The sequence below is a fragment of the Crocuta crocuta genome, unplaced genomic scaffold (assembly GCF_008692635.1).
Source record: "Crocuta crocuta isolate KB4526 unplaced genomic scaffold, BGI_CrCroc_1.0 scaffold229, whole genome shotgun sequence".
NCBI classification, from domain to species: domain Eukaryota; kingdom Metazoa; phylum Chordata; class Mammalia; order Carnivora; family Hyaenidae; genus Crocuta; species Crocuta crocuta.
The window spans coordinates 8,788,021-8,813,054 of record NW_027536464.1 but is presented as its reverse complement, the minus strand read 5'-3'; the positions used below and the strand labels follow the sequence as shown (position 1 = coordinate 8,813,054).

Below are 25,034 nucleotides of genomic sequence, written 5' to 3'. Positions count from 1 at the left end.
GGGTGTGGGGAGGGGAGGAAGAGGAGCAAGTTGGTGACAGCTAGGTTTCTGGCACTAGGTATACAGTAGTGTCATTTACTGAGGAGAGAAAGGCTTGGGGGGAGGGGGCATTTGGAGGGGAAGGGGGCAACGAGGAACCCACCTATACAGTTGAGAGGCCAGAGGGACAAGCAGTGGCCGGCCACGTAAGGTTGACGTTGCCTACGTAAGCCCAGGGCCCATTGGGAGCGTAGGCGATGGCGTCCTCAACATCAAGGGTGTTTTTTAAAGCAGTGAGGATGGCTGTGCTCCCCTGGGGAGGGGACGAGTGGAGGGCACGGAGAGGTTGAAAAAAGAGGGAGGCCAGTGCAGAGCGGTGGGCAGCAGGTTTAATAAGCAAGGGAGCTACAAGCTGAGGAAGTCTGCCTCCACCCACCAGAATCTTAAAAGTTTTATATCGAGACCTTAGCCGGGTTCAGTCACATATGCTCTCCAGATGGCCCCAACAGCACATCGCTGTCAAGGCTGTGTCCTTGGGACAGACAGCCTCTGGGAACAGGGAAGGCCAAGTGAGACACACATACCGAAGACTGGGGAAGAGGGTGAGGAGCCTCTGACTGCTGATTGCCAGGACCCCCATTCATGGGTCGCTGGCGGTCACGTCCTCTCAGTGACTTCTCTCAACAGTGAACCTTAGGGTCAGGTACGTAGGTAATCACTGCACGAAGGGGAGCCATTGAAGGGCGTTGAGCCGAAGAGGATAGGATCGTCAGGTTGCTGTTTTTGTGAGCTTAGTGTGTCTGTATGTGGAGTTTGGGGGGACAGGGCTGAAACTGAGGTGTCCTCATTAAGAGACTATTTCAGGACCCCGACACGAGATTGTGAAACACTGGGGTAGTGCCGGAGAAGAGCTGGTAGCTTCGAGAACTGTCTGGGCGGCAGTCTTGATGTCTGGCTGGATGTGGGTACTTAAGAGAGAGCTGTGTGAAAATGGCTTCCAGTTTTAGCCAGGATGGTGCTGGCGAGTGGTCAGCTGCCCTCTAAGAAGAGCTGCTGATACAGAGGGAACATTGGCCAGGTCAGTTTTCACAGATGGGGCTGTGGGCCTGAATCTCAAGGGTTTGGTCTGGAATTGGAAGTTCTCTGAATATAGGTGTCGGTGGAAGCTGCTAACAGTGGCCGGGTGGCCAACTAGGGATAGCAGTTGGATTGAGAAGAGCCTAGGGCCAGGGTCACATTCCCTGGGAATATCAGTAAGGAAGTTCAGAGGGCTCGGAGCCCATGGGGGAGACAGAGGCAGAATGGGCAGGGCGGGAGGAGAGCCACCGAGGACGCTGCGGCTGGGGAAGCCAGAGAGGCAGTGAACTTCACGTGGGGGTGAGTAACTGGCAGGTGCAGCAGAGAGGAGGTCAGGCCTGGAGGATGACCCTGGGGACAGCAGTGATACAGCAGCTGGTGGCAGCAAGGAAAGCCCTTTCTGGGCAGCAGTGGCGGTGCTGTGCATGCAACGGGTGGAAGAGTGACCAGGAGAGAGCAGCTGGAGACCCGGATGCAGCCTGTGCAGGCTGACCTTAGCCAAGGGGCTAGCGAAGGTTGGAGGATTGTTAAAAAGGGTTTTGTTGGTTTTTGCTTGTTTTGTTTTTGAAATGAAAGGATAAGGATAATTCTCTTATCCTTAGAGAATTGCAGGTGTGTTGAAGAGCCAAGACGGAAGAAGCCAGTGGACAGGATGGGCTCCCTGCCCAAGCAGTTCCCTCAGCGGTGGGCAGGGTCGGGCCTGCTCAGCTCCGCACCCCTGCACAGCCCCGGGCGGCGGTGAATGCCTCATGGAGCAGTAAATGCGAATGTTCTCATTCTTCTCCTGAAGGTTTTCTAGGAATGTTGTGGTGATGTGCATGCACATATGGTAACCAGAAGCCGCAGAGCACAAATAATTTCTCCAGTTGTGGCAGTGCTTGCACACTTGTTTCTCTAGGGACCCTTCTCGCGGCTCCCAGTTCAAGGGTAGGCTCTGTGATTACAGAAGAGCATAGAAAAACTCACGGCTTCTCTGTGCAAAGGGGCAGCATAAATCCGGTTTGCTGTTCATTAGCACTTTATCTATTGATTTTCCACCCAGTACAGATTAGTATATATATTCAGTGATGTGTACTGGTACATTTATACTGAGGATGTAAACATTATATATATAAGTTTACATATAAGGTTATATGATACATAATACATATTATACTGTATACTAATATATATACACACTAATATATACTGATATATTTCTGTACATTCCAATACCGAAATGTAGAGCAAGGAACCAGTATTCCTCTGTGAGGTTTTTCTTTTCGTCAGCAGTTCATAATGTCCATGTTACTTAGAGCCTTAAGAACATATCACTTGTCACTGATCAATAGAATTCGTAGTGCTTTTTCTTTAGAGTTTTGTCTTCTTGGTTTTATGCCGAAGCTGAATTTTTCATTAAGAAGTATATACTTTTATTTTTTTCCTATGTATTAAGTATTACATTGTCTATAAAAAATTTGGAAAATACAGGTGTATTTAAAAAAAGAGGCAAACCACCCGCAACCGCTAAACACCCCTTTTTTGTGCGTGTTCTATATGAAACCTATATGATTTCCCCCTACGTTGCTGAGATACCCAGTGCCGTATTTTCAGTGTTGCCGAGAACTCTGTTCGTAATGGGTCTTTGCAGCTTTGCTTTATGTGTGTCATCTTGAGGAATGCTCAGTGTGACCAGGAGCACAAACTTCACAGGATGCCTTCTTTGCAGTAGAAGGAGAAGGAATACAAAGCTCTCACTCATGGAGGAAGAACTGCACAAAAATGCTGTGCTGGTCGGCAGTGCCTTCTCTATTTGGCCTGGTCCCCAAAAGAGATAGTGGCCTGAGGACAAGTCTGATGAAAGAAGCAGTTCCATATTATTCTTCTGTAGTTAATCTCGAGGCCCATGTCTGGCCGTCACTAGGTTTGGATTTTCCTTTGTTTTGAAAGTTAAGTTCGTGTTTTTAAAACTGTGACTGTTTTCTCTTATTGTATGTGCTTGCTTTTAGGAATTTCACGTTTCTGAAGATTTCAATAAAATGAACTTTATCAAGACCTACCCAGGTAATTATAGCACACACACATACTTACATGCATATGCGTGTAGACAGACGCACACAAAACTAGAACACTGTCTCTTACGATCAAAATTGGGTTTCACATGAAGTGTTTAGTGGTGTTTCTCCAATTATATAGGAGGCTGTGAACTCTTCAGAGTCATTTACCATCCTTTCCTGCTTATCAGTGTTTAAAATTTTGTATACTCTCCTGCTGAGTGCATTATCAGATTTAATTTAAGCATTCTATTTTTGAGCATGTGTAGCGCCTCCAGTTTTTGATAACACACACTGACCTGTATGACAGTGTGTATATATACGTGGGTGGTATATATATCTGTGAGCGTATGTTTCATACACACACACACACACACACACACACNGCATTATCAGATTTAATTTAAGCATTCTATTTTTGAGCATGTGTAGCGCCTCCAGTTTTTGATAACACACACTGACCTGTATGACAGTGTGTATATATACGTGGGTGGTATATATATCTGTGAGCGTATGTTTCATACACGTGTGTGTGTGTGTGTGTGTGTCCTTGACTATTATTCTAACTCTAATCCCGGGCTGTAGCCCCGGGCTACTTCTATTTAAGACAAATGCCTAAAAATGGAGTAGCCAGTTCAAACATTAACAAGGTTTTTAATGCCCTAGATTTCTTTTGCACACTTCTTCCCAGCAATAGTGTGAACTTTTACAGTCCGTGAGTGGTAGCTGAGAGTATCTGCTCATCAGGTCTGTAGCTCTTAAAATGTTTTTTGCCAGTTTGATGGTCAAAATAGCTCGCAATTTTAAAATTACTTAAGCTTTATTTAATATTGATCATTTGTTACCTTTTATGAATGTCTGTTGGTGATTTTGTCCATATACCCATAGAGTTGTAGTGTTTTCTAAGTGATTTATAAGAAAGAGTCCCTCCATTCTTCCAAAGCATACTGGTCAGCAGAGAGTGAGGTCAGAAAGTTTCTCTGTCCAGCCTCTGACTTCATTCGTCAGACTGGGCATTTATTAAACACCCGCTGCATGCCATGTGCTATACTAGATGAAGGAGACTAGACTCGTCACTGCCCTAGTGTGGCTTACAGTCAGCCTGGAAATGCAAGTAGTTCACAAGTCACATAATAGAAAACCTTCCCTTTTCTCAGCTATAATTTTGGAATACAGAGCTTTACAAATCCTTTGTCTTTATAAATACTAAAAAAGAGTTACACACAAAATATTCCAGAAACAAAATGCTTACACTATTTTTTAATTTTGGAAAACTGAAATTCTCTTGTTTACAATGCCAGTGTTTTCTAAAAAGGTCGAAGTACTAAAGTGATAGACTATAAAAAACTTTGCTTCTTTAAGAAAAGTCTACCACATTCCATATGGAACTTATTGATAGTTAATAGCAAAGGAAAAATGTTCTCTTGAGTACAACCCAAAAAAAAAAAAAAAAGGTCTGTCTTTGATCTGTTATTGGAATCCCTCTTGAGCATCAGTCTTTCGGGATCTGTAGCTTCTCATCGCCCACCCAAGTAGGGGACTTGGGGCTGGGCCACGGAAAGCCTAGGGTACTGAGTTGGGGTTGGGAAGGCTATCTGAAAGCTGGCTCACAGAGCACAGGCATTTCCGTGGTAGGATCATTGAGACCGTGAGCGTCCAGGCCAACCAGCTCGAGGAGGTGAGCCTCAGTTCTGATTCAGAAGGTCACGTTTCTTGGTGAAGGGCGCAGACTTCCCTCTCTGTTCCTGCAGCTCATCAGAATCGAGTGTCTGCGATCATCTTCAGCCTGGCTGCAGAGTGGGTCATCAGCACGGGCCACGACAAGTGCATCAGCTGGATGTGCACCCGCAGTGGGAACATGCTCGGGAAGCACTTCTTCACCTCCTGGGCTTCGTGTTTACAGTATCCTTCAGCCAGCCACGTGTGTGCCGCCCCTCCCCCCCCACCTCCTTGTCGCAACAGTCTGTTCTGAACCTGATCATAAATCGGCAGTTGAGATCCAGAGATTGGGTGATTCCCCTGTATATTTCCCCTAAAAATATTAAAAATATATTGGTTTATTAAAAGTAATAATCAGATGAATTGCCGTTCTCTGCTGGGAAGTGCTATCTCTGTCTCTTACAAAATCTCGGAAACCTAAACCTCACTAATCATCACCCCTACCCCCTCGTTCCTTTGCATTTCAAGGTGAGAGGAAAGACCTTTTTGTTGAATAAAGAAAAACAGAAAGGGATCGATCTTCTTTTCGGTTATTTGCAGACCCTGAAAGAGAATATAATAAGGATTTGTGACCCTGGAATTCATAAATGGACTTAAAGGAGTTTTATAGTTCATCGGCATGTATGTGGAGGGGGTTCGTAATCCATTTAATATTCTCAGAGGTGCCTTAGGGTCCTCGAATGCTCACAAATTGCTGCCTTCACAGTTTTCTTCTACTGTATGGAATTTGTTTCCTGTACGGTTTGCCCTTAAGGCGACCTCTGGTAGCGGTGTTTGTCGGGCGGCCAGCTCACGGTGGTCAGCAGGCAGATACCCCACGGTAGCTCCTTTTCCAGAGCTGGTGTCTGACGTGGTAAATTCTTTTTTTCCACGGAAAGCCTTTATAAAAAAAACCTTTGCTACAAATGAATGCACAGCATGAGATATTTGAAATAAGCATTTAAAGTAGTATCATACACTTCAGGTTCAAATAAGGGGAAAATACTTTGCTATATCTTGTGCTAAATAAGTGTTTCTGTCATAGGTTAGGCTTTTCATACGGACTGATAGGAAATGGCTCAGAACCACACAGGCACAGCCCAGGCGGTGGTGTTCTTTTGACCTGTGCTTTGGTATTGAAACGGGGGGCATCCTTATGTGTTTAAACTGCTGCTTGGCTACAAATTTCTATGGCCATTAAGTGACTGAGAAAGGAATGAGTTGTTATTAATAGTTAGTGTATTTTTGAAATTTAAATTTACTACTCTTCAAATAACTGCATCTTGGATGATTAAGCTCTCTATGGCAATTTAAAATGAATCATCCTCTGTACTTAAAGCTGTCTCATGCAGGCCAGAGGAAAGATGGCTTCATGTCCATATTTGCTACCAGTTTTGCATTATTTCCAGAAACAGTTCATAAATAGCCATTTTGTTCCAGTTCTTTCTTGCTGTTTTCATTATCGAGTGTTTACTTTTTTATACTTTATAATTTGATTAGAACTACTTGTTTCCATGTTTGTCCTCTCTGTCAGCTCTTATCTTTTTTTTTTTCCCCAATATCCTAAGGTATTGATTGGAATAGTAACAGGTACTCAATGAATTCTTGTCAAATTAATGAGTATTAATTTTCCCAAGAATTCCAACTTGAAAAGCTTTCTTTCTTTAATATTTACGTATTGCCCGAATCTCAGTTGGGTATTTCTTGTCTCATGGTTTTAGGCTTATGTTTATTTCCTTAAAATGCACATTTTTCTATTTGATAACTTTTGGGTGGATTGTGTTCTATATCCTTGACTGCTTCTCCACAGATATGATTATGATACTCAGTATGCTTTCGTTGGCGATTATTCTGGACAGATCACCCTGCTGAAGCTTGAACAGACCTCCTGTGCAGTTATCACAACCCTCAAAGGGCATGAAGGTAGGCTGTGTGATCACTCACAGTTCTTCACCTATCCTGGGCATCCGGATTTAGTTCTCAGCCCCGTGGCTTCATGAATCATCAGCTCCTGTCAGTTTTCAGTTTGATTGGCCAGATGTGAGATTTAGCTCTAAAAGAGTGAGAAGCTAACCGAAAGTGGGCTGTTGGGTTTCACATAGTCAAAATCCTGTCCAGATGGTTCATGTAGATGAAACTTCCTGTTTTGTTTGTCTTTTTAAATTGAATTCTTTTCAGAAGAGCTTTTAAAATTCTTGTAAATGGTAAGACCTTTGGAGGAATGTTGTTTTTTTGTTTTTGTTTTCTTTTAATTTGTCAGTTTCTAGGACACTTGAGCAAGAGCTGGTCGACAGTGCCATTAGGAAAAATGTCCAGGCTGCGTCTGCCTCTGCTTGGTTAGGGACTGAGGAGAAAGAATGGGTGGGATTGTATCATTTCTACAGGCCAGCAAGTTGGCCAGGCCCCATGGAAGGGTTTTAAAGCTCAGTTGGCCGTACTGGGTAAGAATTTAGACACTTCAACCCCGTCTGGTTTAGATGGAACAATCTGTCAGATTGGGAACCCTGTAGAGCACAGGGGGGTAAGTACATTAGACCGTATTGGGGCAGGAAGGCACAGCCCCCAGGGAAACCACTCGTGCTGATGACTAATGGTCTCCTGATCCCCAGGCCCCTGAGTCCTTCTGGGTTGCTAAGGACACACTGGGTTCTGGGGACTGCTTAGTAATGTTTATAGTGAAGGACCATGTTTATCTGCTGTCAGGCAGGCTGAAATGTACAGGGCACAGGATTAAATAGGGTCAGGAGTTACGCACAGTTGTTCCCTGAGGCCAGTCTGGCAGAACAGTTCTTTTTTCACTCATGTGAAGTCTCTGAGAGAAACTAGTTTCTGTTGTTTTCTTTTTCAATACGACCTCATCAGTTTTCTCTATACCTGCCAAAAATAGTAACCTGTGGGACTGGTTCAGTTTTATTAAGTTTACTGACAGGTTTTTTCTAGGCAAGCAGTGATCAATAGAACAACCAAGAGAGAAATCTGTTGAAAGAGAAAGCTATAGAAAGATTTCCCAAGGGTATCAAATTTGTTGAGTTTAGCCAAGGTAGAATGTAAAACATGAGGTTTGGGTTTTTTACCTGAATTCCCTGGCATATCATGTGCAAACTAAGACCCTTCACTTAATTTCCTTACACATGTGCATCTTGAGATAAAACACCTGCAAGTTCCCAGAAACCTGGAATAATCTAGATTTTTATCTTCCCTATTTACCATAGTCATCTTCACGGTTTTGTCTTTTTTTTTTTAACGTTTATTTATTTTTGAGAGAGAGAGAGACAGAGCATGAGCAGGGGAAGGGCACAAAGAGAGGGAGACACAGAATCCAAAGCAGGCTCCAGGCTCTGGGCTGTCAGCACAGAGCCCGGCATGGGGCTCGAATCCACGGACTGCAAGATCACGACCTGAGTCTAAGTCGGACGCTCAACTGACTGAGTCACCCAGGCGCCCCTTCACATCTTTTCTCATTAAACATTGTTAGCTTTTATTTTTTTCCCTTCAAAAGCTTTTTCTGAAATAACCCTTCATAAATAGCTATTTTATCTTTTTTTTTTTTTTTTTTTTTTTGGTATAGAAAGAAGAAAAATTCTTTAAACGTCTTCATGTTCAAAGTAGTTTGACTTACGACTGCAGATCGTTGTCTTATAACTCTGGGTGATAGGTATGCGTGTCTTCTCTGTGACTCATGATGAAGTGTTGAAGGACCTTCCGTACAACAAAGATTCAGGCTTCCTTTTTTTTTTTTTTAACTTTTTTTAATGTTTTATTTATTTCTGAGAGAGAGAGACAGCATGAGCAGGGGAGGGTCAGAGAGAGAGGGAGACACAGAATCTGAAACAGTCTCCAGGCTCTGAGCTGGCTGTCAGCACAGAGCCCGACGCGGGGCTCGAACCCACGAACAGTGAGATCATGACCTGAGCTGAAGTCAGACTCTTAACCGACTGAGCCACCAGGCGCCCCAGACCCAGTCTTCCATAAGGACCCCACTGGTCGAGGTGTGGAACGTGCGTGCACAGGTGCGGGGCTGTCCTGAACCTCTCCTCTCTCACCGTAGGGAGCATCGCCTGCCTCTGGTGGGACCCTATCCAGCGGTTACTCTTCTCGGGAGCCTCTGACAACAGCATCATCATGTGGGACATCGGAGGAAGGAAAGGCCGCACGCTCTTGCTGCAGGGCCACCAGTGCGTGACTGTCATGGGGGTGGGGAAAGAATCCGAGTTTGCGGGAGGTGGGGTAGCATTAGTGTTGGGATGCGGCGTCTTCCAAACTCTGTCTGCGAAGGCAGCCATACGCCAGGGCTCACTCTGTCCACTTTTAACTTTAGCTGCTTTTCTGTTAGTCCTGAGTGTCTGGTGTTGTAGAGGAGGAAAAAAAAAAAAAAAGCCCAGAGTCGTCTTCCTTCTTTGTCCAAAGAGCACTTGCCACCTGTCTATCCCAAGGAGTCACCCTCTTGAAATAGCTGCTTAGGGTGCAATCGGGTTGAGGACCGAAGGTGAGGACTCGGGCCAGGGAAGGTTGCGTGGAATGCTGTGCTAAGCCAGTCTCGAACCGGATGCCTACCTGGTTTTGTTATTCGGACGTGTAACGTGTGGCTGTGGTTTGACGCAGGCCCAGCCACCTGAGCTAGGACGTTACAGCACTTAGGTTCTTGCCTTCTAGTTTTGGGAGGAAGAGGACGTTGGCCTCTCCTTTCCGCCTTGCCTTTCCTCCTGTTGGCTAGGCTGTTGCCGTCTACTGTAAGCAGACTCAAGTTGAAAAGTAGCCAAGGAAACACCCTTCACACAAGTCTGCAGGTCAGGAGATTGCTTCCTAGGGCATGCAGGACCGGGCCAGATGTCGCCCCATCGTTGGATGTGTGTGCGTGTGTGTGTGTGAGTGTGAGCACGTGCGCGTGTGTGTATGTAGTGTTTCATCATCTGTTCCTACGGGTTGTGTTCCAGTTAAGGGAGTCACTCCTCCTTGTTCTTTGGTATGAACAAGTAGGCAAATTTTTTTTTTCTTTTACTGTTTTATTTTTGAGAGAGAGAGAGACAAAGTACGAGTGGAGAAGGGGCAGAGAGAGAGGGAGACACAGAATCTGAAGCAGGCCCCAGGCTCTGAGCTGTCAGCACAGAGTTGGTCATGGGGCTCAAACTCATGAACCGTGAGATCATGACCTGAGCCAAAGTCAGACGCTTAACTGACTGAACCACCCAGGTGGCCCCGAACAAGTAGGTGAATCTCGTGCACCTGAAAAGGAATGGACCACAGTGACTGGCTCACACAGTGATTGGCCCGATAGTCTAGCCATCGTCTTCTCTGTGGCCTGTGGTGCTGGATGACTGATTTGAAAGTGGTTTTTCCTTCATAGAGACTATGATGCCATGTAGTAAGGGACAGAATACTGACTAAAGTTGATACCAGAGGCCACATTACCATACCAGAGGCCACATTACCATACCAGGTAGTCAGTGGTAAGATGCCAGTTGCAGGTTCCAACAAGCAGAGATGTGAGCCTGTGTGTTTCCACATCGAGACAAGTGACGGATGTGTGTTGTTCGCAGTGACAGAGTGCAGTCCCTGTGCTACCTCCAGCTCACACGGCAGCTCGTCTCCTGTTCCACGGACGGCGGAATTGCAGTGTGGAACATGGACGTTAGCAGAGAGGAGGTAAGGGAACGAGCCAGACAGGGCTGGCATGGAGGGACCCCACAACCTGGCTTCTCGGGTCCCCCCCCCCCCACCGGCTGTTGGTACCGACTGAGGCTGACTCCGCACCCTCGTTCTCTCTGGCTGTCGCCCAACAGGCTCCATCGTGTCACTTTGCACTGCACCCCCTGCCCACGTGAGGGTTTCGGCAGTGACCAGCGTCACCCACAGGCTGCATGTGGGCTGCGTTCTGCCTGGAGACGGTGCCCAGTGCCGCTGGGTGCGAGCTGTGTGCAGGCCTCAAAGCGCTCTGGTGGCCCCACGGCATCCCTGTCACCAGATGCTGGGGGCCGGACGCAGCAAGGTGCCTGCCCGGGAACGTGAACACATGTGCCATTGTCTGGTTTATTTTCCACCAGGGGGTGTCCATGTACTACTACTGTTTTCAGGAGGCCCGAGTTCTGATTTGTTTGTGCCGCTAACGTGTTGTGGGGCCTCGTTCAGAAGATTGTGGTCATTTCTGTCTGTTTGCTGACACACTTTCTAAAGCCGCTTCTGGTTCTTTAGAGAGGCACACTGATTGTGTCAACAACCTTGCCGTCTTTTTTCTTCTACTTGAGAAATAATCAGCATATATCATTATATTAGCTCCAGGGGTGCAGTGTAGTGATTCGGTATTCGCGCATATTGGGAACGATCACTGCGGTGAGTCCCGTTAGCCTCCAGCACCACCTGGTTACAAATCTTGTTTCTTGTGATGAGAACTTTCAAGAGTCACCCGATCAGTGACTTTGACGTGCACAACGCGGTTTCAGCCGCCAGGCTGTACCTCATGTCCCCAGGACTTGCTTCTTTAACAGCCGGAGGTTTGCACTCTTTGACCCCCTCACCCATCGCACCCTCCCTCCACCACCTCCTCTGACATCCATTCTCTCGTCTGTGGGCAACGCGGCAGTGAGCGTTCTTGACCTGGTCATTGTGTGGTTGTTCAATTATTTATTTCAGATGAGTATCTGAAAACAGACCCTGTGGCACAGGGAAATATGTATGTTCTTACCGCTTTTTATACATGTCGTCAGATGACCTCCAGGCAGGATTTCTACTCTCGTGTCTGCCAGCGTGGGTATTATCTGTCTTTTCCAACCTGTGATGTAAATAGCAGAAGAGCCTACTTTTTGTTGACTTGGAAGAGAAGATTGTAGAGCCAAGGGACTGAGGAGGACTGAATTTTAACTTGAGAAACATTTACTGAGCCCCTGGAGGGTGGCTCTGACGCCTGGAAACAGGTCAAGGGCTCACTGCTACTGCATCTAACTGCCTCCTGCGCCGTGGGAGGTCACGTGGTTCGCTCAAGGCGCTGCCCCGTATGCTGTGCAGTGGCCCATGTGCTGGGCCCCCTTGGATCAGATGCGGCAGCCCCACCAGACTCCGCGCACAATTTGTGTCACCTCCTATTACTCGTGAGTCTCGTTTTCACTGACTAAAACTGCATCTTTAGCATGCCACAGAAGACGTGACCTGGGGGTTCAGTTAACTAAAACAAGTAGTGACATGACTCATTTCCAGACGTTATGGCTACCATGCTCTAGACATAAAGATTCTTGCCTGCAAGAAGCTTGTAATCTCACGAAGGAAATAGACTACCTTGTAAATAATAAAAGGAAGCTTATAATTTGGAAAAGTCACGACTGCTACCTTTTTAGCTTGTGAGACCAGTCAGGCAGAGGAAATCTTGATTGTCGGCTTACTGGCAGAATATTTTGGCCAGTTATTGCATCATCTATAACGTTGGCATCACATTACATATACTTTCCTCGCAAGGATTTATTTTAAGTGTGTTTTCCAGTAGCTGCTGTTGCGGGCATCAAGGACAGCTAGCATTCTGTTCGATTTGCTGGACTTTCGGACTGCTGTTTCGGTCTTATTCTGAGAGCACAGACCACTCAAGGCTGTGTTCCCTGGGTCATGCGGGAGGGCGATGCCCGGGCCAGTACTGCAGGAGCTGCTTCTAAGAGCTCACCCACTTGGATTTCAGTCCACTATCCTTATCCTTTGGCATATTCTTTTAGGAGAAATAGTTAACAAAATAAAAGCAGGATTCCCACCTTCAGGGTCACATGATTGTGGAGTTTGTTGTACGTCTAGGGAAAGAAAAGACAGCCCCGTCACTCAGGATGCTTCCTTTGTACACGAGTCTCTTTTCAGTCGTTTGTGGAAGATTCCCCCAGATCACATGCATGCTGGCTGGTTCCACGTCACGCTCTGCTGGCTTCTCTCTCTCAGCAGCTGACGGTGCTGGTGGGTAAGCATATTGTGTTAAAAAGATGCATTGTTTTCAGTAGTCTTTCTCTCTCTCTCTCTGTCTCTTTTTTTTAAACCAGCTAAGTATAGTGCAAAAGGAAACAGTCTACAGATCTAGAAGGTCCTGGCCCTGGAGTTAGGGTTTGTACTATTCACAGGGCTTCCTTAGACAAGGGCATACAGAATTAGTCCCAGGTTCTCTCTCCACGCTGCTTGGGATTTCCTATCGAGTCACCAGGAAGTACTGATCGGGGCAGGCTGGAAGCAGATTTGCCTCCTGGCCAGATCGTAATTAGAGGGGCTTCTTTTGGGAAGTAGTCATGAAACATAAATGAATAAGTAATAATTAGAGTGAATCCACTTGAAAAGAGAACCTTGTTTTAGGGTAGCGGATCACAGGATGTGCAGTGCGGTATGCCACGCAGATCACTGCAGCTATTGGTAATGGCCGTGTGGGGGATGATTCTCGTTACGTCGTCCCTTCTGTGCAGCAGAGGCAGATGGAACAGTAGGTGGGGAAGAGTGAAATAAGGCTTGATGAGCATTCTCTTTTGCTCAAAAAAAATTTTTTTTTCCCTCTAGCGAATAAGTGTATAACATGATGGTCCGTGATAGCTTGGAGCACATCACTTCATCCTATTAAAAGAAAGTTATGGGTATTTCTTACAATCAAATGCTCCGGAAAGTCTGTTTCTTTCTGATTTTGTCTTGTTTGTTATCTGAAACTATGTAAAGCCCACCTTTCTTCCCTGGAGCCCCTGAGCCTCCGGCTCAGTCTAGTCCTGTTCTTTCTGAAACCCCCAGACAGGACTGTACGTTCCTGAGGGTAAGGGCTCAGGTGTGTTGTGGTCACACCCCAGAACCACGTGCAGGGAGCCTCATGTTCAAACAGAGATGACCCGTTTGGAGATGCCATGTAGGTGGACGAGCTTGGGTCTCCTAGGTCACCACCACCTGTGCCCTCGTCCCATACGCTGCATCACTGCCAGAGCCACAGCCTCCCTGCTCGCTCGGTGTGGGTGACGCTGCTGTGGGTCCGCTCAGCTTGTGTTGACAAGCAAGTGGAATCAGGCACATGAAATCCTGGGCACCCCGCCTGGACATCTGGGGCACTTCGGACACCAGGCCCCGTGCCCAGCACTGCCCTCCTCCCCACCTCACAGGGTGGGTGCCCCTACTCGGCTGTCACTGTCGCAAAGACATCCTGAGCTTTGTCCCATGTGTGTCTGGTGCCGCGTGCGTCTCAGACCCGAGCCCAGGCCACGGCACCTGCTTCCCCTCCCTGCAGACAGACGTTCCCGGGCTCTGGGTGGCATGACCCGCCATGTCACCCATTTTCTCCCTCAGGGACCTTGTTCCCAAGCAGCAGTCCCCAGCTGCCTTCTCCGTTCTTTGATCACAGAAGCGGAAGAGGTGATTCTGCAGCAAGGCGGTCATCTTTCCCACGTGGGTGCATGTCTCTGTCACCCTTTCCCTTGTCTTCCCTTCCTTCCGGTATTTCTCCGGTTCTCCAAAGAAACCTGGCTTCTGTCCGAGCCCACTTTGTGCTGTTTGCTGGGCTCCCCACCCCCAAGAAAGACCTTTGCAGAAGTATTTCTGGTGACGTAGCTAAAGTAAGAAATGGGAAAACCCAAAGTCCTGAAGCAATAGGAAGCAAAATAGGGAAGCGGAGGCACTCGTTCTTAGCCCCCAGAAGTCCCGGCTTGACTCTTGGAGGCTCTCCGTCTGTCTTCCTGCCTGTTTTAGAAGGTCGGCGGGGGGTGGGGGGGGGGTGTGCAGTGCGGTGTCTGCGATTTTCCCGTCACGGTCTCCTCTCATCAGCTGTATTTTTTTGGAGTGTTCACTTTCAAGATCAAGAAAGAATCATTTCTTCACAGTCCTTGGTCTAGCCGACAGAAATTCGCGTTCTCTCCCATTTTTATTGCACATTTATAATGACGATTGCTTGGGATTCAGTAATGGCTTTTAACAGGTTCATCTTATAATCGGGCAATGGTTTGCCTAGAGAAATACTTCCTAAGTTCTTGGTAAAGCGATGTCAAGACTTTAATTGTCCTGTTTTCATAAAACTTCATTGAGAAGCTCCTCTGGGACAGGCTGTCCATGTTTCAAGATGAGTAAGACCAGTGAATGACAGGTTAGCAGGGAGAAGCGAGGTGTGCGTAAAGGATTACAGTCCAGAGAGCGCGGTGCTGGGGTGGAGGTGTGCAGGCAGTGCGCATGCACACGGGAGGGCAGCTGCTCACGGGAGTCAGAGGGGCCGGCTGGCAAACCTGTCCTGACACGAGGTGGCCCTGAAGGCGTGACCCCACAAGACGTCCCAGGGGGTCGTCTACCGGATTCTGCAAGAAGTGGGTTTTCATGCAACTGGATTTTGATTTTCACAGCTCTGGCACAGAAGTCTATGAAAACATGCCTTAGGAGTTCCCAGTGAAAACTGAATTACTCCTTTTGGACAATCCCATAAACGTTGCTAAAGTGATAAAGATTACCAAAAACACGTAGTATTGAATATGGCAACAGCCAAAATGTATTGAGGAGTTTTCTTTTTAATTCCTGTTGGCCAGCACCAACAAGGTCTAGAACTGTTGTATCAGTAACCTGAGAAGTCCTAGTAGACACAGAGATGCTCTAATGGTGGCTTTGACGTTCTCCTCCCTCAGGCTCCTCAGTGGTTAGAGAGTGATTCTTGTCAGAAGTGCGAGCAGCCCTTTTTCTGGAATATAAAGCAGATGTGGGACACAAAGACACTGGGGTTGAGACAGGTGAGTAGCCAACGCTGAGCTGTCACTAGGTTGATCACGTATCTTGTTATATGTGGTATTAGCCCACCATTTTGTTTGGAAATCCTTCTTATTCTTATAAACGCTGTGAACTCCAGCATTTTTGATACCACTGTCCCTGTGTAACTACCAGCCAGTGGGACCTTTCCTGGGGCCAGCTTGTGCTTTATCCTGCGGTGGAATAGCAGGAACGCACAAGAAAACACTAAGCGCCTATTTGTAGATACATGAAAGATCCTTCAGTCTGGAAGTGTTGCTCGTTACAGTGTTCCACGTGCAGAATTCGAATGAAGCAGGTCATGTGACTGGGAGCCTTATGCTTTCACGGTTTGTTGAAGATATGTAACAGTCTGGCCCTCATTGGAATACTCTGACATTAGGAATTTTAAATTATTCATAAACTGTTCCATAGAAGTGTGCCTGGAACATTTTTATTAAACATGTTTCTGGTACTTTTTTTTCTTTAATTAAAGAAACATGTCCTGAATCACCTCTAGATTTCAAAGATACTCTTATCACTAAGTACTCCTGTAATTCTAAAGTTCTCCAAAGAAAACCATATTTCTACAGCAACCTTGAAGGTATGATTGAATATGAATTTGTGTAGGTAAGTAGAAGAGAGTGCTGATTTTATTTCTTGGTGCCTCTATGAGGGATTGGCCTAAGGTTTGGGTGTATTAAGAAACTTTCTTTAATTTTACTTACAAAGCTACTCTACCCCAAGGTCTAATAGGAGGCTGGCAGGCACTACAGGGGTGAAGTTAGCACCTGGATAACACTCTGATGTTGTGAAATGGAACCTGAATTCCATCATTAGCCTGTTTCCCACAACACATGTCTGGTGGGAACGAGTGCGTTGTAACCTATGGGGGAGAGAATCCCTCCTTCTACAGGAAACATGAAGAAATTCATTTCCACCTTATGAATAGAAGAGAGAGGAAAGGTACAGGTCACGAAACTTTTAGGAGTAAAAGAATATGTAGAAGTTATTAATAATTCAAATATTAAATGTAACCATTATTAAATTAATAATTTAATAAAAACCGGTCTATTTTGAATGTTCTTGAGGCTTATTTCCAGAATCACAGTTTGAAAGGCTAAAAGAAATAACATATGATTATGGATATGTATTTATTAATGAGGGCACGTTACATTAATTCAAACCTTTTCTCCACCGTAGGAATAGGTTGTTTTTTCTCTGAAATCTCTAGTCGTTTGAGCTCCTAATTGAACTTGAAGTTGGTTTTAGTAATGTCATTTGTTGACGTCCAGACAGAGGATATGACTGAATAGAAACCAGTATTTGACCAAGAAAGCAAGGCTCTTTGGAATTCCTTGACAAGTGTTGAAACGGGCCCGTCTTCCCCGCTCCCGCCCTCTTCCCTGAAGGGGAACCGTGAGCCCCGAAGCGGAAGCCACTGCTAACCCCCACCTTCTCCTCCTCCCGGCCCCCACCGCAGCATCACTGCAGGAAGTGTGGCCAGGCCGTGTGCGGCAAGTGCAGCAGCAAGCGCTCCACCTACCCGGTCATGGGCTTTGAGTTCCAGGTCCGCGTGTGCGATTCCTGCTACGACTCCATCAAAGACGAGGAGTGAGTGTTGGCGTGTCTCCGTCTTCCTGCGCGCCTGCAGGGGGGAGAGCCTGAGAGACGTTCCTCCCCTCCTGGCCCCGTGAAGAGTTTGTGGGTAGTTCGGCCTTCACCCCATGACCCTAGGCAGAGTTCTCCCAAACACCATGGGGGGTGACGTTGCTAACATCGGTCTGGCAGTCGAGCAGACAGATGGACATCCCTGAGCCCCTGCCCCCCACCACCACTGAGGACGGCACGCGGGGCCACGGCCACACGCACGCTGATGCGGTGGCTGAGCCGGTCTGTCCGGTGATCAACCTTTGTTCACGTGTGCTTGGAAACTTAGTTTTCTTTCCCTTACCTTTGAATCATCCTAGAAAGTTCTAGACTGGAAAACCTTGGCAGAGGCCCCAGTTGAAAAGTGAGTGCAGCGTCGCTGGGGGCATCAGTGCATTCCTAAGGAGACTGGGGCTGCGGGCGCAGGAGGGGAGCGAGAGCCCGGGCCTCGGGGCTGCTCCTGGTGGCAGAGAGGCGTGGGGAGCCTGCGGCCTCCCCGCCAGGGTCGCGCCCACCCACCCGACAGGATCTCACGCGGTGCAGTTCCTCTGTGTTTATTTTTTAATTTTTTAAAATGTTTTTTATTTCTGAGAAAGAGAGTGAGAGAGACAACGTGAGCAGGGGAGGGTCAGAGAGAGAGGGAAACACAGACTGAAATAGGCTCCAGGCTCTGAGCTGGCTGTCAGCACAGAGCCCGACGTGGGGCTCGAACCCACGAACCGCGAGATCATGACCTGAGCCGAAGTCGGATGCCTAACCGAGGCGTCCCGAGTCCCTCTGCATTATTAAAAGTCCTTGTTCTTATGTCTAGGAATATATCAGCTTTTCCACTAAAAATATAAATATCCGTTACCTGGGGAGTTCTTTCACACATTCTGTCGAACAGCCTTGCAGCTGGCCATGCCTTCTGTCACCCTGTAATCATAAACCTCACTGTAGCCACAGCTGTGGGAGCAAATGCAGACACTATCCTTGTGTTTCCTTTATGTTGTTAAGAAAACTCTTTCTTAGCGCTAGAAACAGGTGAGTTTTCAGCGGTCTCTTTTCTCCTTGTCAGTCGGACCTCTCTAGCAACCTTCCACGAAGGAAAACATAACATCTCCCACATGTCCATGGACGTTGCCAGGGGACTGATGGTGACCTGCGGGACCGACCGCATCGTAAAGGTAACGGGCTCGTGTGTCCCGACCAGCGTCTGCGTGCAGATGGCCCCATGGTCATGCTGTGAACACACGGGAGACTTCTAGTCCGGTCCCATTTCCTATGGGCCGGCTCACCTTCCCTTTTCATAAGCGGCCTTGCAACCTGCAGCCGGTTGAAAACCCTGAGTTTTGTGTCTGTGAGTCCCCATGCCCCTGGTGGTGGGTGACTCCTTCCGGCGTGACCCAGCTCTCCGGGCAGCTGGCGGGGCCTGCGGCCATCTGTCCAGGACTCCTGCCTCGCCACTGCTCTGCGCCTCTGACGCAAGCTGTCCTGCCCTTGCTGATGTCCCCTGGCTCCCGGACACAAGGTTTCCTACTTGCAAGAAATAACCACACATTGTTCTTTTTTTTTAAATTTTTAAAAAATCAATGTTTATTATTTATTTCTGAGAGACAGAGAGAGAGAGACAGCGTGAGCAGGGAAGGGTTAGAGAGAGAGGGAGACACAGAATCTGAAACAGACCCCAGGCTCTCAGCTGTCAGCACAGAGCCCGATTCGGGGCTCAAACCCACGAACTGTGAGATCATGACCTGAGCCGAAGTCAGACGCTCAACCAACTGAGCCACCCAGGCGCCCCAACCACAAGTTGTTTCATTCGATCCCTCGGTCACTAACACAGATCCTGAAAGCTGGCATTTCATGCTTAGTACCACTCTGGAGTTGTGAAACCACAATCCACTTCATTTCTTAATTTTTAAAAAAAAAATTTTTTTTAATGTTTTTTAAAATTTATTTCTAGGAGAGAGAGTGAGAGACAGCGTGAGCAGGGGAGGGTCAGAGAGAGAGGGAGTCACAGACTAAAACAGGCTCCAGGCTCTGAGCTGGCTGGCAGCACAGAGCCCGACGCGGGGCTTGGACACACGAACCGCGAGATTATGACCTGAGCGAAAGTTGGACGCTTAACCGACTAAGCCACCCAGGCGNCAGAGCCCGACGCGGGGCTTGAACCCACGAACCGCGAGATTATGACCTGAGCGAAAGTTGGACGCTTAACCGACTAAGCCACCCAGGCGCCCCTCATTTCTTAATTTTTAAAGGTAGGGGCTTTTCCCAGTCGGCTTTTTATTAAAAATGAAATGAAATTTCTAGTCAACAGTATGATGTAATCTTCAGGTGACAGGATAGTGCTTACAAACCTTTTTCACATTTTATTGAGCTTTGGGCTTCTGTCACTAGATCTTGAGAAGGTTTCATAGTGGAAGAACGAGAGCGTGAGTTCCCTCGGCCCCCTTTCCAGTTTTACAGCTGTCTGTGTGCAGTGTGCACTCTACTTGCGGAGCCCGTCACGAGCGCTGCCTCGCTGGCACCTCTGTCTCTTGCAGATTTGGGACATGACGCCCGTGGTGGGCTGCAGTCTGGCCACCGGATTCTCCCCGTGCTGAGCCGGGAGCCGGGCGAAGCCTGCACCTTCCCAGAGGCGCCCTTCACCAGATGCAGCCGCCCCCCTCCCTCCCCGGGGCACCACCGTCACCGTCACGGGAATGGACAGTAGCCACTAAAAAAAACAAAGCAACATTTTTTAAAAAGAAAAACATGCCGGGTGTGTTTTGGGGCATCTGTGGCCGGACCTCGGGGACGAGCGTGGAGAAAGTTTGTCGGCAGGGGTTCCCTGGGGAGAGGAGTGACCTCAGCAAGGCTCCCTCATCTACAGTGAGCTCGTGTGTGCTGAAGGCGCAGGTGGGCAGATGCGAGTTTTAGGGGGAAAACTATTGAACAAAAAGCGTTAATGCTTCGGGCTTTAGTGGGGCAGTCTCGAGCGCCGAGCACCCTTCCCCCGTCAGGCTCGCAGGCCCTCTGCGGAGCTCTGTCGTCAGAGCAGGGGTGGGGGAGACGTGCTCGCCCCGTCCAAGGGCTGCGGCAGGAGCTCCAGAGCCCAGATCTCTCCCTCACTGTCTGGGTCTGAAGGTCCCCGGGCACTTAGTTATTGACAGACTTTTGAAGGATCTCTGCCCTCGGCGGGTCATGCTGTTCCTGCACTTGGTGTTTGGCACATTCAGTGGCCCCTCCTCCCAGACAGCGTGTCACAGGCGAACCCTCACGGTTGTTACTCCATGAGCTGTCAGACTGCTAGGCTAACCCGGGCGGCACACAGCTCTTCTTGCCCCCCCCCCGCCCCCCGCCAAATGCGCTCTGAGGACACAACGTATTCGTGGTGCTGTTAACGTGGGGGTCGCACGAGCCGCCTGACTCTCTGGCCGCAGTCAGAAACGACTAACGGAAGATGGAACACCCACCCGGCTACCAGCGTGACCGCGAGGGGAGATGAGCGTTCTGTTCCACCGAACAGCCCAGTCCTCCTCCAAGACGCATTCGGTTTGTAGTCCCAAGATGAGCCCCTGTGACATTGCGGCAGTTTAATACACACCGCAGAAGAGACCTGCAGAGCTTTGGACACTGCGCGGCCTTTCTGCTGTATGGGATACTGGCGATATCTCGTAGAAGGGAATTGGTAACCCAGAGCGGTAATTGCCAGCCCGGGTCCTGCACCGCAATTCCCAACTTGTACCTCGCTTTCTTAACAGCTGGCAGATTCTCTTGTATCAGATGACGTTGTCCAAGTTTGTGGCCACTTAGGACGAGGATGGGGAAGAGGGGGTGGAATGGGGAGCCTGTCTTTTAATATTCCAGTATTTATTTCTCAGATTGTTTGTTTTTACAGCCGTACACGTACCTATTACTTTAGGGCTATACAAGTGAGTGGAGACCTACTTTCCTGAAAGACAGAATGTAAAGTAGATAGCAAGAGCGTTTTGTTAGTCTTACTAGTGAATACTGATAGAATCTACTGCCTCACCGTGTTGGGATCATATCAAGACAGCGTGGAGGTTCGGCGTGATAACGACCAGGGGACTAAACCTGTTTTTTCACAACTGAGAAGGACAGTTAAGGCAGGCGGCTTAACTCAAGATGTCTTAATGGCCAAGTGACACAAATAATACGGAAAGGAGGTCAGGCACCTCGTATTCCAGAAAGATCTGCATTAAAATGGACTTGCCTTCAGAAATACGACCCCTTACAATTTTTGTGTTATATCACCGTTAATAACTTTCCTTAAGCTCTTTACAAAACGTATGATACTAACACAGCCTGGAAGAAAACTTGAGGGATGGGATCTTAACAGGCAGCATTGAATGGTAGCTTTCATTCAGTTAGTGGTCCAGCTCGAACAAAGGTGCTATCCTAGGGATTTCATGAAGTCCCGAAAGGAAAATAGTATATGATCTACTTCTTGCCGTGGTAAAGAGTACCGAACTGTGGTTTCGTTTGCCTTTAACTTCTGTAAAATGTGGTTTTTACAATGTCCATGGTAGACAGCACAAGATCACACCATAGTTTTCAGCCTCTTTTACCTTCAAAAATTCTTCCTGGAAAACCCGGTGTTCTATAGAGGTTGTAAGGCTGTGAGAGCACCTGCTAAGGGGTTAAGCTAATATAAACCAAGGAGGAAAGGCGTACAGAAGGAAGAACTGGAGAGGGGCATCCAGAAAAAGAAAGAATGTTCCAATCGACTTTTCTCTCCACTGGAACCTGTTACCACTTTTCTTTTTAAAAACACACATGGCAGTCTTGTCTTGTGTCACACTAGGGAGCAAATGGGGTAATATTTTTATAGAGGCGGGCAAAAATTATTTTCTCACTTCTGCTGACTGGGCACACAAGGAAAATACAGCTAGACTGCCTTATTTTGACTGCGTTACTCTTAAACGGGTCACTTGAAATAGTTCTTCAAGTTAACAGTTTTATGGTTTTTCCATTCCTGAATACTCACGCTAATTTCTACAAATAGGGATTAAAAAGTACAGATTGTTAGAGGAAAATCCTTATGTTTAGATCTACTTATGTACGTACTAAGGAAATGTCAATTCTTCATTCTAGATGTGTTCTAAAATTGCCCTTTTTAATGCAAATGGTAGAAACAGCTGCGTAGCATTAGCCGGAAACATAATTCAGCAACACTATAAGTCCTACTTCTGTCCTGCCTGGAGGATGTAAACAAAAAATAGTGCTCTTGAATGCGTCACTTGGTTCTCTCCCTAAAGATTTCAATTTGCTAGTACCTACGTTTTTAAACTGTTGAAACTGGCCTGAGTATGTGAGAAATACCATAGTGACTCAGACCCAAGGATATCTTTTCTAAAAATGAGCTTTCATTAAATTACTTTCTACTTCCATTACTAGATCTGTTGTCTCTTAAAATGTAAGGAACCAGTTACTATTAATGATAAACCATCTGCTCGTTATCAATGTGAGGTTTAACAAATAAGTAATACATACTCTATTTATTCCAGTGTCTATTGCTTAATTGTTAATTGTGAGCAGATTATTGAATGCCTACTCTATTTTCTGTAGTTTATATACAGTAACCCTTTGAGTACATTGAGGTTTAATTGTGCAACAAATTTATATTAGAATACAATTTAAAGTGTTTTACTCTATAGCCTTTGTGACTCGGGAAGCAAAGGGCAATGTCGATTAGTACATTTTGTCTTGTACTAGCTATGTTTCTATAAGAGACGGTGCCATGTGTATCCCAGAGAGTTAGAAAACTTCATTCCTTGCTCCTGTTTGTGGGTTCTGGGTTTTTGTGTTATTTTTGAGAATACGCATACACAATAAAATGCTCCTTGCTTGTTACTCTGTTGCTTAATTTCACTTCTGTTACGTTTGATCTGGACATGGGGCAATAATACCGGCCGCCTTATACTCACTCTGCGTGCGGGACGCTGGTAGTTTGATCCTGTTTGATCCCACCAGCATTTCAGGAGGGCGAGATTGTCCCTGTTTTACAGATGAGAAAACTGAGAAGATATTTTGTCTGGCTGGCTGGCTTGGAAGCGCTTGCCTTCCCCATACCATGTACTTTGATGTGCTAGCCTGTAAGAAGTGTGTCAGGTAAGCGTCAGGGCTGAGGGATTATCATGTCCTTTGAAGTTCGTGCAGCCTTGAAGTCAGATCACCCGGGATACCTAGATTCCCCAGAGACCCCAGCATCCGTGCCCTGGTTCTCTGCATCAACAGCCCAGTTTTGTGAATGAACACAGCGTGGTTCCGACCCAGGAGAACGGATTGCTCCACGTAACTGGTAAGAGGTTGATTTAGAAACCAGCAGTATAGCTTTATTGAATAAATAATATGTAATAAAATAATATATAAGAAAAAAGAATAGACAGAAAAGGAAAAAAGAAGAGATAACACCAAAAGTCTAACAAAGATTTAAAACCCTCTGTTCTACCAGCACCCAGAGAATACACCGTCAAACTTAAGCTGCATCTCTTTCCAGGATTGGTTTTTTTTTAAGCTTATTTGAGAGAGAAAGTTTGCACATGTGCACGAGCAAGCGGGGGAGGGGCAGAGAGCGAGGGGGACAGAATCCCAAGCAGGCCCCACACTGTCAGCACAGAGCCTGATGTGGGGCTCAAACCCACGAAATGGAAATCATGACCAGAGCAGAAACCAAGAGTTGGACGCTTAACCTTGACTGAGGCACCCAAGTTCCCCGAAAGAAGATGTATATCTTGAGTTTTTTATGCCTTTTTTTTTTAAGTTATTTACTTTGAGAGAGAGATAGAAGGAGGGGCAGAGAGAGAATCCCAAGCAGGCTCTGAATAGTCAGTGTGGAGCCTAACTTGGGGCTTGATCCCATGAACTGTGAGCCCAGGATCAGAGCAGAGATCAAGAATCAGACACTTAGTAGTAAATTTTCATTTGTGTTAACTTTATTAAAAACGTAGTGCACAGAGCCCACTTTGGAGCCTCTCTCTCTCTCTCTCTCTCTCTCTGGCCCTTCCTGTCTCTCTCTCTCTCTCAAAAATAAACATTAGGAGCACCTGGGTGGCTCAGTCGGTTAAGCGTCCGACTTTGGCTCAGGTCATGATCTCGCGGTTCGTGGGCTTGAGCCCCGCGTCGGGCTCTGTGCTGACAGCTAGCTCAGAGCCTGGAGCCTGTTTCAGATTCAGTGTCTCCCTCTCTCTCTGCCCCTCCCCTGCTCACACTCTTTCTCTCTCTCTCTCTCAAAAATAACTGAAACATTAAAAAAATAAACATTAAAAAGAAAAGAATATGTCAGAAATGACCCTGCAGTGTCTTAGGCTTGATCAGAAAATGCCATCCCGCATATACCTGGTTCTCTGTGGGAAACCAGCAGCCTGAAGGGTTCTGGTCTGCAGCCGAGCTGAGCTTCCTGTGAGTTTGCCGTCTAAATCTTGGACGTTCAGCCCAGTTGAGCTTTCAGATGCCTGAAGACCCAGCCCGCATCTGTGAGAACAGGAGAGGCCCCAGGTGAGGCCCTAAGCCTCCCAGGTGGGCCCTTCCTGAATTTCTGACCCACCAAATTTTAAATAAAATAAAATTGTTTTAAGCTGCTAGGCCATGGAATGATTTGTTACACAGCTATGGTAACTGGAGCAGTGGGTCGCCCACTGGACTCAACTCATCTGGGAGCCGAAGGGCAGAACACTGCCCCTCCCCACCATCTCCAAGCGAGAGCGGTGAGGTGAACACAAAGGCAATATCCTACCGGTGAGCTTCTTCAGAAGCAAGTGATTTTTCCATAAGGGCATGCCAAGAGCCTATAGCTAATGAATGGACCATGGTCCTCATTACCCTCTTCAGATTTCCTCCATGTTTCTATCCACCAAGGCCATCCCCCTCCTTCCACTACAAAGTTTTATTTGAGGGTTTCCTTTTGGCCATATTGAATTTAGTTTGAAC

The 25,034-nt window shown here is 47.1% G+C and overlaps 1 protein-coding gene across 1 annotated transcript in view; it reads left to right on the top strand.

The window, feature by feature from the left end:
• WDFY1 (WD repeat and FYVE domain containing 1) overlaps window positions 1-22,958 on the top strand; it is a 45,290-nt gene extending 22,332 nt beyond the window's left edge. Inside the window, exons 4-12 of the mRNA XM_077748584.1 lie at window positions 3,045-3,099; window positions 4,841-4,991; window positions 6,598-6,710; window positions 8,836-8,962; window positions 10,325-10,430; window positions 15,374-15,475; window positions 16,954-17,084; window positions 18,178-18,286; window positions 19,646-22,958. Of these exons, the coding sequence (XP_077604710.1) occupies window positions 3,045-3,099; window positions 4,841-4,991; window positions 6,598-6,710; window positions 8,836-8,962; window positions 10,325-10,430; window positions 15,374-15,475; window positions 16,954-17,084; window positions 18,178-18,286; window positions 19,646-19,705 (954 nt within the window). The 3' untranslated portion in view covers window positions 19,706-22,958. The remainder of the gene's footprint in view (window positions 1-3,044; window positions 3,100-4,840; window positions 4,992-6,597; window positions 6,711-8,835; window positions 8,963-10,324; window positions 10,431-15,373; window positions 15,476-16,953; window positions 17,085-18,177; window positions 18,287-19,645) is intronic.
• Window positions 22,959-25,034: the final 2,076 nt, after the last annotated feature.